This window comes from Thalassophryne amazonica, chromosome 23, assembly GCF_902500255.1.
Source record: "Thalassophryne amazonica chromosome 23, fThaAma1.1, whole genome shotgun sequence".
Lineage (NCBI taxonomy): Eukaryota > Metazoa > Chordata > Actinopteri > Batrachoidiformes > Batrachoididae > Thalassophryne > Thalassophryne amazonica.
The window spans coordinates 33809521-33826592 of NC_047125.1; the positions used below are offsets into that span (position 1 = coordinate 33809521).

The 17072-nt window shown below is 43.2% G+C and overlaps 3 protein-coding genes across 5 annotated transcripts in view; 1 reads left to right on the plus strand and 2 right to left on the minus strand.

Annotated features, from left to right (window-relative positions):
• The window catches only part of poln (polymerase (DNA directed) nu), a 53848-nt gene extending 53295 nt beyond the window's left edge, over positions 1-553 (minus strand). The window contains exon 1 of the mRNA XM_034164130.1: positions 452-553. The gene's annotated coding sequence lies outside the window, so the exon portion shown is untranslated. The remainder of the gene's footprint in view (positions 1-451) is intronic.
• Positions 554-6401: 5848 nt separating this feature from the next.
• On the minus strand, positions 6402-9423 carry haus3 (HAUS augmin-like complex, subunit 3). Of its 2 annotated transcripts, none has more exons than XM_034164864.1 (5): positions 8174-9423; positions 7863-8069; positions 7409-7641; positions 7042-7276; positions 6402-6646 (listed from the first exon to the last, which is right to left on the minus strand). In XM_034164864.1, the coding sequence occupies exons 1-5, from the start codon at positions 9176-9178 to the stop codon at positions 6413-6415; spliced, it is 1914 nt and encodes a 637-aa protein (XP_034020755.1). In that variant the 5' UTR covers positions 9179-9423; the 3' UTR covers positions 6402-6412. The 2 variants fall into 2 exon arrangements, with proteins under 2 accessions (XP_034020755.1, XP_034020754.1); XM_034164863.1 differs by having other exon boundaries at positions 6991-7276; positions 8174-9422.
• A 955-nt stretch (positions 9424-10378) lies between these two features.
• On the plus strand, positions 10379-15110 carry LOC117505271 (prostaglandin reductase 1-like). 2 transcript variants are annotated; one of them, XM_034164883.1, is made up of 9 exons: positions 10379-10502; positions 11226-11351; positions 11481-11526; positions 11616-11675; positions 12201-12368; positions 13553-13826; positions 13943-14048; positions 14656-14774; positions 14849-15110. In XM_034164883.1, exons 2-9 carry the CDS (start codon positions 11246-11248, stop codon positions 14957-14959), a joined length of 990 nt encoding a protein of 329 aa, XP_034020774.1. In that variant the 5' UTR covers positions 10379-10502; positions 11226-11245; the 3' UTR covers positions 14960-15110. The 2 variants fall into 2 exon arrangements, with proteins under 2 accessions (XP_034020774.1, XP_034020773.1); XM_034164882.1 differs by having other exon boundaries at positions 10390-10506.
• Positions 15111-17072: the final 1962 nt, after the last annotated feature.

A 17072-nucleotide genomic window follows, 5' to 3' on the forward strand; every position in this document is an offset into this window, starting at 1 on the left:
ATGAACTGGATCTGGCTGATATCAGTGGTGGACTCACATAAAAACGTTCAAGAACATCTGACATGTATCAACACAGGGATTAAACTCTCCATAATGGGCCCCATCTGTTAATTACTTTAGCAATTCTAGAAGCTATGACCACTCCCAGATCCACCTGATCTCTGAGAAGAAACCAGCTGTTTGTAGAAAAACGTTCAAGCAGGTCAACATAATAGTTTGAGTCCTCTTAATATGAGACAGTGTCAGTTCAGAGGAAGAACTGCAGCAAGAGTAAAAGGGCTTACGGTAATTAAATACTTTAGCTTACTCTTAAAAATGTGCTCTGATTGTAATTGTATTACCATGAATATATTATTATTGTACATTCAAGTAAATATTTTGTCCCTGTCACTGAAGTGAATAGGAGAGTCAATGTTTTCTGGAGAGGTGTCGAGGACAGAAACACACTCACCTGAATGCTGTCACTGTCTTTTGGTTTCTGAAGACACAGGGTTCGAAACTCTGACCTTCTTCTTCTCTCAGCCTCTTGAGACACTTGCACAAGATGTTTTTCTCCACCTGAATCTGTCAGAGAGGAGGTCAGAGCCCTTCTATCTGATCATCACTTCTTAGACACAGCTTCAAACAGAACGTTGGGGTTTTTTTTTTTTTTTTGGTAAGCGTGTTTCAGGAGGTTGGTACGGACACTTTCACACTGTGTGATATCTGACAAGACAAGGTCAGCCAGAAGTGTAAAACCTGACTAAGACCAAACTGGCTCTTTATTTTAACACTTTGTCGTGTGTGTAGGTGTGTGCGCGCTGACTCAGCGTTGTCTCAGCAGCAGTCCTGCAGCTGTAACGTGAACGGGCAGAAAACATCTTGCGTCAGTGCTGATTCTCTCCTGCACTGACGGGATCGAGCCACGACGGGCGTCTCTGACGCAGCCTGAGGTGCTTTACTCCTTCACGACTTAATTCTGTTGCTCCCATAACAATTCCCACCCAGACACCGAGCTCACATCAAAAACTCACGTCAGCGCAGAAATAAACTGATTCCTGAGAAATACCAACTGTGCCTGAACAATGTGCCGGAACGTTCAGTAAATCATCAGGCATCACATGGCAGCACCAACAGCTGGTTTGAAAGATTGAATGAGGAAAGAAAGAAGTCGTACATGAGATGCTGCTATGAAGCTGCAGCCTGGAGGATTCAGGGCCGTGTATTTGCAGAATATAACATTCATAACCATCTGCTGCTTAGCATGTAATTACCCACAACGACAAATCGATGCTTTCCCATGAGCTCAGGACGAGCCTTTTATATTTATATGGGAGCGGCGCCACGCTGCTAGGTGGGAAGGGAAACGCACTGTCTCTCTAGATTCTGGAACAAGCTTGAAAACCTTCATTTTTTTGTGAAATAAAGGATTGTTTGCCACAATAAAAGGCATGATTCCCCAATGACAAAAAAATAAAACATTAAGGGAAACGAATTCTGACCAGCATACCGCAAGCCGCAATCTCACCACTAGAGGACGCAACATCCTACACACTGTAGCTTTAACTTTGAGTTGCTAAGTAAGTTTTTGCTGAAGCTTTGATAAGTAGGAAAGAGAATTGTAAGACAACTACCATTTAAAAATATCACCACCCCCCCACCCAACTGCGCAGCCTTAAATACTATATTACCATGTAATGTTATCAAAGCGCACACATGGTGTAGCAATGTTTGAAAATTTGCGAGCAAATTAAGTTCCAGGTTGTAATTTGAGGTTTGGTGCTGTATGAATAAAAACATGGTACATTAAGGATAATATAAATTTAAGCTCTTACTATCGCCTGTTTAGGCAGCACGGTGGCTTAGTGGTTAGCACTGTTGCCTCACAGCGAGAAGGTCATGGGTTCAATTCCCGCCTGTGGCCTTTCTGTGTGGAGTTTGCGTGTTCTCCCCGTGTTTGCGTGGGTTCCCTCCAGGTGCTCCGGTTTCCTCCCACAGCTAAAGACATGCAGGTTAGGTGGATTGGAAACTTTAAGTTGTCCGTAGGTGTGCAAATGGGTGTGAATGTGTTTGTTTGTTTGTGGCCGTGCGACAGACGGCGTCCTGTCCTGGGTGTACCCTGCCTCGTGGTCTGACTGCTGGGATAGGCTCCACCCCCCCCCGCGACCCTTGATTGGACTAAGCGGTTGAAGATGAGTGTGTGTATCTCCTGTTTAATCACTGGAACATGCTGCTGAGCAGTTTAATTCTTTAAGGTTAGTACTCCAGCGCTCTCTAGTGGTGAATACTGTGAACTGACAAATAAATCAAAGCTGTGACAATCAGCAGATATTTCAAATTTCTCAACAGGCATTTAATTTAGCAAATTATAATACAAATACAACTTAGATTATATACATTTATATAAAAAAAATACCTGCAAATGTGTGATCTTTGTCCATAGCTGGATGTTCTCTGTCTGTCCACTTCTCTGCTGTGCCGCATGAGTCACCTCGTGAGGGTCTGTAAGCATCAGAAGGCCGGGCCGTGGTCTCTGGCTCCACCCTGCTCCGTACCATCACATCATCTCTTTCTTCAGGGGTCACCTTCACTGATTGGTTGGGCCCACACGGCACTTGTCCTGGTTCAGTCACAGTCGGACTCCTGTCCTGAGGACTTTCAGGTTGGCAGATGCTCATTTTGTGGTCCCTCCTTTCTACAAATACTGAGCTCTTGTCTGGACTGCTGTAAGATCCAGCACTTTGTTCTTTAATTTCAACGACTTTAACCTGTGATGCATCAGCTGCACCTTCAAATGTGACATGACCTTCTTTCTGCTTGTGACCCTCAGCGTTACTTGCTGTCTGTAATCTTGTTTTTTCTGGGCTTTCAAAGAGTACAGAACCTTCTTGTTGAATTCCAAAGCCTCTGTCCTTCAGGTGTGACACCCTCTGTCCCCTCTCACTCCATGTAATTCGAATCATTCCATCCACATTGTCTGACATTTGGTCGAGACTTGCTCCGGTGGTCTTTTCTACACCCACAGCCTGCCTCAGCTGGTCACAACTCCTCTCCTGTCCTGTCACATACCCACTGGGAACTGAAGGGACTTTTCCAAACGTGTTGGCTTCCAGCTTTGACTTTGGATGTGAACGGCCTCCGACGGCAGCGTCTTTGCTGGGGTTAACTGAAGGTCTCCTCCACTGTGGTTGACTGTCTGAAGCTGAATCATCATCTACCTTCCTGTAGACAGTCTGTCTCCCTGCACCTTTTATCTCAGACCGGAGTTCTTTTTGTACACCTGATGTGTTTGGAGTCTTGTAATCAGGTGAAAACAGGGAACAAGCAGAACCACGCTCATCCCATTGAGCCTGTGTTTGTCTTATTATAGAGTCAAGAACTTCATCTGGACCCTGATTCTCTTGAGAAAAGTTGAGGATGAAACATGACCTGAAGGGTGCAAACATTAAAAAAATTCATACAACTTAAAAAAAAAAAAGCAAGCTAAACTAGACTGTTTCTGTCAAATTCAGCATTTCCTTTTCATTCATTCATCCATTCATGCACATTTTCCCAGCAACACGTCTTTGTGTTTCTTGCTACTTACGGTCTCTGAGGGCTCCAGGGATGTTGGGAAAGTGCCTCAGGTGTCTGGAGAGACAGTGCGTATCTGTCTCTGTGGGAGACAGGCACCTCAGAAGCCTCACACTGAGCTCGTCTTAAGTGGAGAGCAGGCAGTTGGGAGGGCGTCTCAGCATGCTGATGACAGTCTTCAGCCTGACACCCCTGACTTTGAAACGAGGGACCCCAGCAGCAGGAGGAGGAGCCGCCGTCCTGGGATGACAGGCCCGGTGTCTGCCAGTACTGGTAGCAGGCTGAAGGCTGAGAGCTCTGCGTCTGGCTGCAGGTGTCATAGGAAGACGTGGGAGAGGACGACACCTGGGATCTGGGCCGGAGTCTGAACCAGAGCAGCAGGAGAAGCATCTCTTTTGTTCAAGTTTACCGTAAATGAATTAGGACTTAGTAGTGCACTAAAAATCGAGTGTTTGTGACAGCACAGGCCAGGATGCAGCTGCACCAGAGCGCTCAGTACAGTCTGATGGCAATAAAAGGGATTTTATGTGCATGTTTCCATAGCTGTTGAATGTGACTTACCGCTCGGTGTGTCTGCCTCCCCTCTCATAACTTGTGCCGGTACTACTCTGAGTCTGATCCTCCCTGTGGCTGCTATAATACCTCTCCACTACCACATTTAAAAACAAAGACAAACATTCACTCTCCGAGAGCAACACAACCCACCTTTAGATTTAAATACACGCAATTCAACAAAGAACAGTAAACAAATGGCACACAAAGGACAGGAACAGGCTATTTTCTAACAGTCTGGGGAAGAAGATAAACAACAGTCTGGAACACGACTGAGATCTCAGTCGTGTTCCAGACTGTTTTTCTTCTTCAGATATCATATAGAGTGTTGAGAAAGGTCTTTTGAAATGCAATAGGCAGAGGAAGGTAAGAACACTTTGAAATGTCATGTTACTGAATACAAAATAATCCAAATACTTCTGGATTACTGAAAACACAAATTCCCCATAGTTTTTGTTTTGTTTTTTTGCTGTAAGGCCATCCGTCTGATTTTCATTAAAATTTAACTTCTCAATTGAATACAGCTGAGACCTTGCCACACATTTGAACAGCTTTTTTTCCCTCTCCATCTAGCGGGCAACGTCAGAATTTCAGGGTTTGTGGTACATTTCCGACTTAAAACCCAAAACTGAGTTGTAAAAAAAAAAAAAAAAAAAAGCAGGGCATTTATAAATGTCAGAAACGCACTGGGTTTTTCCCCCCATGCAGACCTTTGACAGAAATTTCAGTTCAGAGTTCTACAGCTCTTGTGTTTTTTGGATACGGAAGGTTTTGCCATATGGACAAACAGAAGGACAGCAACTTTTCTTGACAAGCACAACTTAAGAGTTGTGAATAATCTGAATACTTTCGAATGACTGAAAATGATCCACTTCTTAAGAAAAACAGACAAAACTAGTTTATCTGATAATATAAACTTTGTTTAATTTGTTTTAGAAAGAAAATTTAAGTTTGTCCATTTTAGTGCCAGTAATTGATTTTTAAGTATTTCAAAGGTATTCTGATTATGTCTTAAGCTATTCATTGTATTTTCTAGTCAGTAACTGACTATCAAAGTAATCCTACCCAAGTCTAGTAATAGTTTATAGATTACTAGTTACTCTTAAAAAATGCACCATGTAATTATTTTAATAACTTCAGAGTAATGTAACATTATGTGATTACTTTTCTAACAAAGGTTTTGAGATGGACAACAAAGCTAAAAATATAACTTCAAAAATAGTGTTGCGCTCAGTGATTTCCAATTTTTTATTAAAAGTTCTTCAATAAAACTTGAATTAAGACTGCACTTTTTTTAATCCCACTGTTAGAAAACTTAGCAGTTTGTATGTAAAAGTCGCCAGTGTTACTAGCTACTACATTTTTGCCACTGGGGAAGGTCAAAAAGTTGCTAAAGCTAGTGATAAAGTTGCAAAATTGGCAGCAGAGAGAGAGAGGTTGCTCAGCAGACAGGATGTAGTGCCGCAAATTCAACATTAGGACCAACTAAATTTGTCTCAGCAGCTTTTGATGACTCGTGTTGTCCCAAAATGTGTCATTCCTGCACAGCAATAATGTAAACTAATCCAGGCCGAGTGACTTTTAACTAGTATTGGTCGTTTAATTACACATTTCTCCCCCAGGAACAGATTCAATTTATTTGTAACGTAGTTATGTGCAACTCATACCAGTTACTCCCCACCACTGCCTGGAGACCAACTTCAACCATGTCTTCTGACTCACTTTGCCTGTGACTGTTGGAGTAGCTGTTGGCTACTGCGCGTTGACTCTGGGTCCGCAGAACAACCAGGATCTTTTGGGCCGCCTGGGACAGAGGTCCAGAATATAACCTGCTGCTGCTGCTACAATCCTCCATCTGGTCCCTGTCAAACATGTCTGTTACACTCGCTCACTCGACCTGACGACCCCGAGTCTTCTCTCATTAACCTACAGAGGACAGACGGGCGCCATCAATAACAAGAACTTATTTAAACCTGAACAATCCAGGAGGATTCAAACTGATCACATTCATTATCCTTCACAATTACAAAGATGGAAATTCTTTATTTATCAAATACTTTAGACAGTTTTTAGAACCACACTTCATTTTAAAACAATTTTCAGATTAGTTGATGCACAGAAAACAATAAATTGCAGACAATGGAATCAGCGGCCGCACGCATCATCACATAAAAATCACAGCCATTATATTTTCTCCACATCTCTTCCTTGACAAAGCTGACAGCGGTGGCTTGCTGTTAATCTCATATTAAGACAGTGACGGCTCCTCAGCGCTCTGGAGTCTTATCAACTCGCCAGCCCACATGTTTCATAACTGCTGCGCCCTCTTTTTAGCAGCCATCTTGCCCTCCAGGTCTTCCACCACTTTCTGCAGGAGCGGGTCATCCAAGTGGAAGTAGATATACAGTTCTCTCTCCCACCTGAGGAGGGAGCTGCGCTCCAGTTGTGACCGTTTGGCTTTCACCTCCGCGACGATTTCCTGCATCAGGCGCTGCAGACTCTGCAGCTGAGACTCCGCTTCCACAAGCTTGACTGTCAGCTCCTTTGGAGACAAAAAGCACAGAAAAAAAATTTAAACTGAAAAACACTTCCAGACACTTTTTAATTCACAGTGCAATATACAGAAAACAAAGTTATTGGACTGGATTAAACAGAAAAGAAAAACGACACCGTTAAACTTGAACACAAAGCTTGTGTCACACATCAGTCCCACAGAGACATCATGCTCAACACCCGTGTAAAAAAAGTGTTAAATCCTGTGACACCCGTTTCACTCACCAGACGATGACTCATTAATAAAAACGGACTCACATCCAGTAAAACTTCTCAGCTGCCCTCTGCAGTGAGCCGACACACTGTGCTTAAGAGAAACGGAAACACACCCACCTGTGCACCGGGGCAGAGCGGCTCCTGGGCAGAGACAGCTGGTGGACGTACCTGCGGCCCCAAGACCAGCTGCTGCAGCTCTGTGTACGCCGCCCCGCGGAGCGCCTCGCAATCACTGTTAAGACGAGCAGCCGTGTAAATCTGCTCGTGGCTGGCTCCGGCTACCGCATCCCGGATTGCCTGGAGGTCACCTGTGAGGTTGCGAGCAGCCTGATCCAATGCTTCATAAGTCCGAAATGGCTCTGATCGACTGGGGTCCAACTCACGGTCAAGGATCTGCAGCAATCTGAGGAAAAGAGTTGAACAAAGTACAACACATCCAACAGTAATGAATGATTGAGGCCAAACAGTGTCCAGAAAACAATTTAAAGACTGTTTTATGTCTTTTCTATTCCAGAGCTGACTCAAAAGAGTACACCTGCTAAAGGTGGCATCCTGTGAGCTGATTATCAGACTGGGCCGAGTGTTGATTGCCAAGTCAGGCCGGGACAGCGTCTCCATTCTCATGGATGCTGCCTCCTTCCCTTCTACTAATCTGCAGTGAAGATCTTCCAGCTTCTGCAAACACATCCTCCACCTCCTCAGCTCCACCTCTTGAGCCAGCAGGAGCAGATCAAATGAAGCTTTCTGCCGCAGGAGGTAGTCACGTACCTAAGTAGAGACAATTTTCATTTCAACTTGACTGTCATATGTTGACAAACATGACCTTCGTGTTCATTCCGGTATCCTGCATATTACATATTTTTGCACAATTCAAGGTCACAAAGTAAAAATTATCTTTTGCAAGTCTGCAAGAGAGACGTGGCTAAAGATACATAAACATGTGCACCATTTAACGTCTCATATTATGAGAAATAGATATAATCAGCAACCTGATCCTGTATGGAGGCAGAGTATTCCTGCCTGGCCAGTTGCAGAGCCAAGTCTCCCTTCACAACAGGCATGTTCAGGAGCTTGGCAGACTCTCTGAGAGCAGCAGGTACTGGTCCCTGGACAAGCGCCACCAGCTCAGCCTCCACCACCTGCAGCTCCTTCCTGGAAACAGCCTCACGTGCATGCAGAGACGAGGTGGAAATGCTCTGCTCATAACAATAGTGACAGAAAACAGACAACAGAAAGCTTTCACAACAGGATGTGATTTATTACCAGACAACAAAATGTTTTCCCCCTCCGTCTGTCTTACCTTAGTACGGGAGGGTGTGTCCGACAACCAGTTCAGTCCAGCTCTGATACTCTTCTCCTCTGCTGCGGCCTGCATCAGTTGGTGCCGAGCCACAATGTGAGAACACTGGAGCCTGGCCAGCTCTCTCCTCCTGCGCTCCACCAGCCGATCTTTCCTTCCACCCTCCACCTGTTCCTTCTCTCTTTCCTCTCCAGGTTCATGAGAACTAAGATCCAGGAGCTTAAAGTGCTCAGAACATGAAGTTTCAACAATATCAGAGATACCTGGAAAGAAATGCTTCCGAGTGAAGGCGGTGAGCGCTTTGGTGTTGAGCTCCTCCTGGTTCAGGTAAGAATCCAAGGACAGCTGAGAGAGGAGGACAGCGGGTTCTGATACCGCCGCAGCTTCTCCCTTTCCTTTGAGTTTGGTGTCTGGCTGAACTGGAAAATATGAACCGAGCTTGCTCACTTCATCCATTAGGTTTTGTAATAAAGCGTTGGTGTCAGCATTCTCTGCTCCAACAGAAGCACTAGCCTCTTTTAGATCACAGGCGGTACTTTCTAGCTGTGCTGCGAGTCGCAGTTCAACATCTGCATGGGCAGTGGCCACAACCTGCAACTTGTTATAGCGCCGCTGCTTCAATTCTTTCTCTTTGTGAAGTGTCTGGAGCTCCAACTCCAGTTCTTCTACAGTCACAACTCCCTCTGTTGCAAACAAAGGTGATGAAACAGAATGCCCCAGGGTGCTTACACCACTCCCGCCTGAAGTTCCACCGGTCTTAAGAACCTCACCCAAAGCTGCTTCATCGAGAATCGGTCTGCCAGCTTTCTTAAGCTCCTGAAAAGCATGAGCCTCCTCTTTGGTGAGAACATTGCTGCGGTTGAGAGATTTGCAGACAAAGCGCAAGAAGTAAAGGTTCTCGGGAGCGCAGTCAAACAGCCAGTCAAACTCAGAGGCTTTCAGTGAAGATGCATCCGGGTAACCAAGACGCGCCATAGCCTCCACAAACTGGCCACCGTCTAACATGGTCCCTTATTATGATACTACACTTCTTATACAGCAGCACAATGTGGATCAGAAAACCTTTTTGAAAGTCAGTAGTGGAAGAGAAGAGCAAGAGTGGGTATGTCAAACCTGAACTCAAACCAGTTCAGCTGAAGGACTTGAACTGCAGAATCTGGTCCAATGAACCCCAATCAGCTTCGGTGCCTTCTGATGTGTATGGTACAGGTATGACAGCTGTCAAAAATGCCCCATTAACAGAAATGTCAAAAAAAAAAAAAAAAAAAGACTCAAGTTGTTTCCAAGTGCCGAGAAATGTGAGTGGGTTGTAAGAAAAAACTCACACAAATAACAGTGAATTACTGATATGGCAGACTAATGATGACTGCAGTGTGCATAATTATTAGGTAAGAAGGTAAGATGTGTTCCTGGGGATTAATTGTTGAAACAATGCAAGTGGTCTCTGTCAATCAAAAATGTTAAACCTTAATCCTGAAGGTTTAACAAAGAAAAGTGAGTATGTGTGTGTGATTTCATGGTTATTAAGCAATTCTAACAACTCTAAGTGTGCAGAATTATTATACAACTAAAAAATAAGTACAATTTTCCTGTCACGCTTTTATATTTTGAGTTGTACTACACGTTTGAATTTCCAAAATATTTAGTGACCAATATAGCTTAGCTATTTTAAAAGTCCGTCTGAAAGTCCATTTAAAGGTTTTGACTTTTCAATGTCTGTTAAATCTCTTTTCGGTCCACTTTGCTTGAAGCTGAAGATAATTATGCACACCTGTGACCTGGATGTGGGCATTAATCACATGTTAAACTACAACCAGCTACAGAAGCAGTATTACAAAAACTGACTTTGTACAAATACTTATCGACCTGATTAAGTAGCATCTTTGTATCACCAGACTTAGAAATACATGTATTTCCCAAAAAAAAAAAAAAAAAAAGCTAACGTTAGCAGGAACTTGGCTAGTTAGGCCGACAGCTATAAAGTGTCGCTAGCGTATTTACTATCATAACAAAGTTCAGACATGTTGAGTTATTATCTTACCCTACAGAGAATGAAAACAGTTGAAAAAAAGAACTTGCATTTTTACGACTTCATCTTGGTTAGAATCTCTTTTATTGCTAACTCATCCGTCGACGCGCCATACTTCAAAAAACGTTACGCATTACGCATAGACGACGAGACGTCTTACGTCATACGTAGGAGGCTCTCAGCCAATCATACTTAAAGAGCGAAGTCGCCTCGCTCTGTGATCGAGCAGGCATCAGATTGTCCGGTCCTCACTGCGCTTCATAAACTCTGTCGAGGTGTTTTGCGCAAAAACAAGAAACGGTGAGTAACATTTATCGTTATTTCTGTGTTACCCAAGAAGATTAGAATGTTTTAAAAGTCCTGTGTCAAATTTAGAAGAATGAGCTGCGTTCTGTTCAGCTTTAGAAGCACTGTTGGAGCACAGCTGGACCTTCAAATCTCACTTTAAAGTAAAGTTGCTTTCTGTTTGTTTTTTTAAATTACCTCCTACAAACAAAATTCTTAAACTGAGCCATATTAAGATTAAAATCCCCTGGAGTTCAGTCACATTAGAATTAAAGCTTTTATGGCTATTTATTCCTATTAAACTGTCTTACATGTTTACTAGTTCAATAACTTTACACTAGTTTTCATGTTGAAATGCTTAAACTTTTTTCTAAACCTCTCTGGAGGATATTTGTTCATAGTTCACCCTAAATAATGCGTCACGAATCTTGATCTTTAATCAGTCCAGTTCAGTTCAGGGTCATGCCTTGCACTCCCTTCTCTGCCCGTGTCTTCCATCACGGCTGGATTGTATTTTTATTTTTATCCTGAAAGTGATCAGTCACTCAAATGTGCTGTTACCCTCTTCCAGATGTTCTGTGGGGATTTCTGGAGCAGGTTTCTAGAAACTGGCATTGCTTTTTATTTCTTTGCATTGAAGATAACAGTGAAGTAGCTGAGACTTCAGATGTGACTGATTCCCCCCCGCCCAAAAAGTACTTCACAGAATGTTACAGTACAACATGTTGTGTCCTGCAGCTGTTCTGACTCAAAGCATCATGGTCCAAGCAAAGACGTGGGTTCTTACCAAACACTTTGATGGCTTCCCGAAGCACAGCAACTTTGAGCTGAAGGTGGAGGAGCTTCCAGGGCTGAAAGATGGAGGTAAACCAACAGCTGGCCTGTTCGAGTCGAGGCTTCACGGTCCAACTAGAACTGAGTGACAGAGAAGGATGAGAAGACCTTGTTGTCTTGTATTGAATTAATCTTCAGAGTGTGATTTGCTTTTTCCAGAAGTGCTTCTGGAAGCCTTGTTTCTGAGCGTGGATCCATACATGAGGTGGGTACGCTACCTACAACATCCACAATCCATCCCCGAGTTTGGACTTTGGTTGCACCATGTGACTGCTGTCCTGTTTATCTGTCCAGGCCTTTCAGTGCAGTCCGCATGAAAGAAGGGGATGTGATGATTGGCACTCAAGTGGCAAAGTAAGACGCCCCACTGCATCTTGCACACAGAGAGAAGAGAATCTCTGGTATCCTGGTATGTGGACCGGGTTCCACACCTGCTGTTAATTACTGAAGCCTTTGAGTCGGACTGACTTCAGTGGAAACGGCTGGTCGTAATGGTCTTGGCTGAACCCTCAACTATTTCAGTGTGTTTCCGTTGGAATGCTTTTGTTGATAAACAAGAGCGGAATAAATCATCCAAGATTTCGTCACACTTAATTTCTTTCCTGTGCTTTCATCTGCCACATGGACACATGACATCATGTGCACGTCTGGGATGTGCAGAAGGAAGTACAACTTTGTGCTTTTCTTCATGGTAGCCCATCTTTAAGGTAGTTTTGAAAGAGACTTAATCAACACAAGTCTGACTCAAAATGCAGGCTGCAAATCCTCAACAGCGAAATTTAACTTTTACTTAATTTTTAATTTCTGTATAACTACAGGGACAAGGTCTTATTTTCATGAAATGATGACTGAATACATTAAAACTTTTTGTTTCCATAGAGTGGTCGAAAGTAAGAACTCTGCGCTCCCGGTGGGAAGCCACGTCGTCGGTCGTTGTGGCTGGCGGACACACACAGTTTCTGATGGGAAAAATTTGGACCCCATCATGGCAGAGTGGCCTGAAGATGCCCCACTGTCACTGGCGCTGGGCTCCATCGGCATGCCGGGGTAACTACAAACCAAAGTCCTACAGGTTTTATCAGCTGGCCAGAGTTCCAGAACATCCCAAAATGGTTCTTACTACCCCCAAAGTCAATAAACATGACTGCGGTTGGACAGTGGGGTGCTTGTTTGTCATTTTAACTGAAGCATTTCTTTGTACAAACAAATGGTAACTGTACTGAAATAAACAGACATTGCTAAAAAAGGTTACCACTTGCTTGCACGTCAACTGTGCCTGCAAAGAAATACTGGAAACCTTCAGCATTTTCTAGCTCACGTTTAAGACCAGGGAGCATGAACAGCGCAAATACAGGGCACTGGCTTTAACCGCATCAAGAAAAGTAAACAGTTTTCACTGACGTCAAATTTAATCAGGTAATCTGACCAATCACTTTAAGTAGAGGCGAGGAGTTTATAAGTGAAATCCCCCGCACCCTCTCAGCCTCTGATGGAACTGGTTTAGAATCACGAAGTGGCTATTAATACAGTACCGTATTCCTCTACTTTCTTATGGCAGCCAATACGAACACACCTTTTTTATAAGATAAAAGGGAACATCATGGGATCGATGCTGTCAAGGCAGAACCTGATGAATTTCAAACTTTAAAACTGGATTTGGGGTGTGCATGAACGTGAACTTAAGTAGTTTGAGAAACCGGTGGGTGCCATACTCAAAGCAGTTGGCGGTTTGCGTACAGTACCATAACAATCATTCGAACATCCTTGACTGAGATGTAAGTCTTAATGAGTGTGTCAACATCATTATTCCAGTAAAAAGCTCATTGAGTCAATCTGTCGAATCACAAACATTCCTTCTATATACAGAGGTAATGAACATTATGGCAAACGGTTTTCACTTGATGTGTTGCTGGGCTGACCATAAGCCAGAGCTGGAGCAAGAAAGATGTTAGGAACTGACTTGAAATGTGAGGTTAAGAGCAGGAACTGTTGGTTCCTTGCGCCACATCCACCACACCATGGGTCCGGATTGACAACCACCCAGCCAGTTGAAGCTTCCGTGTGCCCACGGTGTTGTAGGCTAGCTCAGGATAACATGGCCATTATTCCATCGCGGTGCATCATCAGGGTCTCACAGTGTAACCAGTCATTCCAACAGCACTGGAGATACCTGATACTATCTCTCTCTCTCCTGTTTTAAAAGAAATGTCTTGTGTGACCTCTGTCTCCAGGCTGACCGCTCTGTATGGGATCGAGGAAGTCCTGAAACTTGCAGCGGGTGAGACCTTGCTGGTGAACTGTGCAGCTGGGGCGGTGGGCTCAGTGGTGGGCCAAATCGCCAAGATCATCGGCTGTAAAGTGGTGGGTTCGGCTGGTTCTGATGCCAAAGTGGCTTTCCTCAACGAGCTGGGCTTCGACAAGATTTTCAACTACAAAACTGTTGGTTCCCTGGAGGAGGTGCTGAAGGAGGCATCGCCAGAAGGTTACGACGCTTACTTTGACAATGTAAGCAGAAAGCTGATCTCTTGAATCTTCTCTTTCTCGTATATGTTCTTAACTGCTGCATGCTTCAAATTGGACCAGTTTTCATTTTAACCCAAAAACTAAATTTTTGCCTCCAGGTGGGAGGTCATTTTTCAAGTGTTGTCCTGCCACAGATGAAGGAGTTTGGAAGAATTGCCGTGTGTGGAGGGATCTCTCTGTACAACGACGCCACACCTCAGACAGGTGTGCTGTTAGCCCTGCTTCCAGGTCCATTTGTGAAGCTCACATCCTGCCGTTTGTGTGAGGCGACTGACTGTGTGTAAAACGAGTCAGACTGACACCATGTCCCCTCACTAGAGGGAGACATTTCCTTGTAACTGTGGCAGGTTTTACTGACTGAAAATAAATACAAACACGATCCCCATTTGCCAGGGTGTCAATTTGAGGTGTAAGATTTATATTTATTTATTTATTTATTTTTGATGGCTTCTTTTGAGCGATGGGGATGGATTGGTGTCCACCTGGGTGGTTGCTGCCCAGAACCCAAGGTGGTTTCACTGGTGGATGCACATGAGTCTCTCCACCAGCGTGCGCTTCCAGATCTGATCTGACTTGCAATAAAAGTAGTTGTTTCCTTGCAAAGTGTCCCAGGGAAAGGTGCAGTCCCAGAATAAATAAAACGGTCTGAGGTTGAGTTTTGCAAATGGGATTAATTTGAAGTCTTGCACAATAAAAATGAGTGTAATAATTGAAAGGAAACCTTTCTTTATTTGTCAGGAGATTATAATCAATCTGTTCTTTCACTGGGTGTTTGAGCTATGAAAGTTTAGAAATCAGTGCTTTGTCTCAGGTCCGTACCCTCAAGTGACCATGATCATGAAGCAGCTGAAGATGGAGGGCTTCCTGCAGGGCAGGTGGCAGCACAAACACCCAGAGTCCCTCAAGAGGCTGATGACATGGATGAAAGAGGTTCTGAACCAAATGTATATATTTATTTATTGTGTTTTTCAGGGTTGATCTGAACGTGTGTGTTTCTTTTGCAGGGGAAGCTCCAGTGTCGTGAGCACATCACAGAAGGCTTTGAAAACATGCCAGCAGCTTTTATGGGGATGTTGAAAGGAGAAAACATCGGAAAGGCTGTCATCAAAGTCTAACGTGACAATGAGTCTGAGCATGGTGAAGGATTTGGGGTTTTGTTTTCTCTCTTAAGGAACTTACTTTGAATAATCCACCCATGTTTAGAATTGATACTGAAAGCTGAATAAATGTTTGAAGGACATCATTTCCCATGAATAAATGCTGAATGTGTTATCAAGATGAGCGTTTTATTACTACATTTATAAGCACAGTGTGTGTTTAAACTAATGGGGGCCGTGCACTCGAGGCACACCTGAGCGGTTGTGTTCATCCTTAAAAGCCTGGATAATGAAGCAGACTGTCGGCCTGCTGCAGCTTTTTGTTTGATCTGTAAATGAGGTGTATTTTAGGCACCCATTTGAATTTCATAAAGCCGTAGTGATTCTGTAGAAGTCTACATGAAGGCTGCATCGGACCCATGAACAGGCATCACCCTTTTCCCATTTTAACAGTTAAAATTTATATTTTAATTGACAAAGCCACAAAATTTAAAAACACCAGCTGCTGCTGCCCCCTACTGATCGGCCTCTAAACAGCACTCAGTTACCAGGAAATAACTATTACAATTTTTCTAATTATGCTAAAATGGGGGTGTCTTTATTTTACAACCCCTGGCAAAAATTATGGAATCACCGGCCTCGGAGGATGTTCATTCAGTTGTTTAATTTTGTAGAAAAAAGCAGATCACAGACATGACACAAAACTAAAGTCATTTCAAATGGCAACTTTCTGGCTTTAAGAAACACTAAAAGAAATCAGGAAAAAAAATTGTGGCAGTCAGTAACGGTTACTTTTTTAGACCAAGCAGAGGGAAAAAAAATATGGAATCACTCAATTCTGAGGGAAAAATGATGGAATCACCCTGTAAATTTTCATCCCCAAAACTAACACCTGCATCAAATCAGATCTGCTTGTTAGTCTGCATCTAAAAAGGAGTGATCACACCTTGGAGAGCTGTTGCACCAAGTGGACTGACATGAATCATGGTTCCAACACGAGAGATGTCAATTGACACAAAGGAGAGGATTATCAAACTCTTAAAAGAGTAAATCATCACGCAATGTTGCAAAAGATGTTGGTTGTTCACAGTCAGCTGTGTCTAAACTCTGGACCAAATACAAACAACATGGGAAGGTTGTTAAAGGCAAACATACTGGTAGACCAAGGAAGACATCAAAGCATCAAGACAGAAAACTTAAAGCAATATGTCTCAAAAATCGAAAATGCACAACAAAACAAATGAGGAATGAATGGGAGGAAACTGGAGTCAACGTCTGTGACCGAACTGTAAGAAACCGCCTAAAGGAAATGGGATTTACATACAGAAAAGCTAAACGAAAGCCATCATTAACACCTAAACAGAAACAAACAAGGTTACAATGGGCTAAGGAAAAGCAATCGTGGACTGTGGATGACTGGATGAAAGTCATATTCAGTGATGAATCTCGAATCTACATTGGGCAAGGTGATGATGCTGGAACTTTTGTTTGGTGCCGTTCCAATGAGATTTATAAAGATGACTGCCTGAAGAGAACATGTAAATTTCCACAGTCATTGATGATATGGGGCTGCATGTCAGGTAAAGGCACTGGGAAGATGGCTGTCATTACATCATCAATAAATGCACAAGTTTATGTTGATATTTTGGACACTTTTCTTATCCCATCAATTGAAAGGATGTTTGGGGATGATGAATTCATTTTTCAAGATGATAATGCATCTTGCCATAGAGCAAAAACTGTGAAAACATTCCTTGCAAAAAGACACATAGGGTCAATGTCATGGCCTGCAAATATTCCGGATCTTAATCCAATTGAAAATCTTTGGAAGTTGAAGAAAATGGTCCATGACAAGGCTCCAACCTGCAAAGCTGATCTGGCAACAGCAATCAGAGAAAGTTGGAGCCAGATTGATGAAGAGTACTGTTTGTCACTCATTAAGTCCATGCCTCAGAGACTGCAAGCTCTTATAAAAGCCAGAGGTGGTGCAACAAAATACTAGTGATGTGTTGGAGCGTTCTTTTGTTTTACATGATTCCATCATTTTTTCCTCAGAATTGAGTGAGTCCATATTTTTTTCCTCTGCTTGGTCTAAAAAAGTAACCGTTACTGACTGCCACAATTTTTTTTC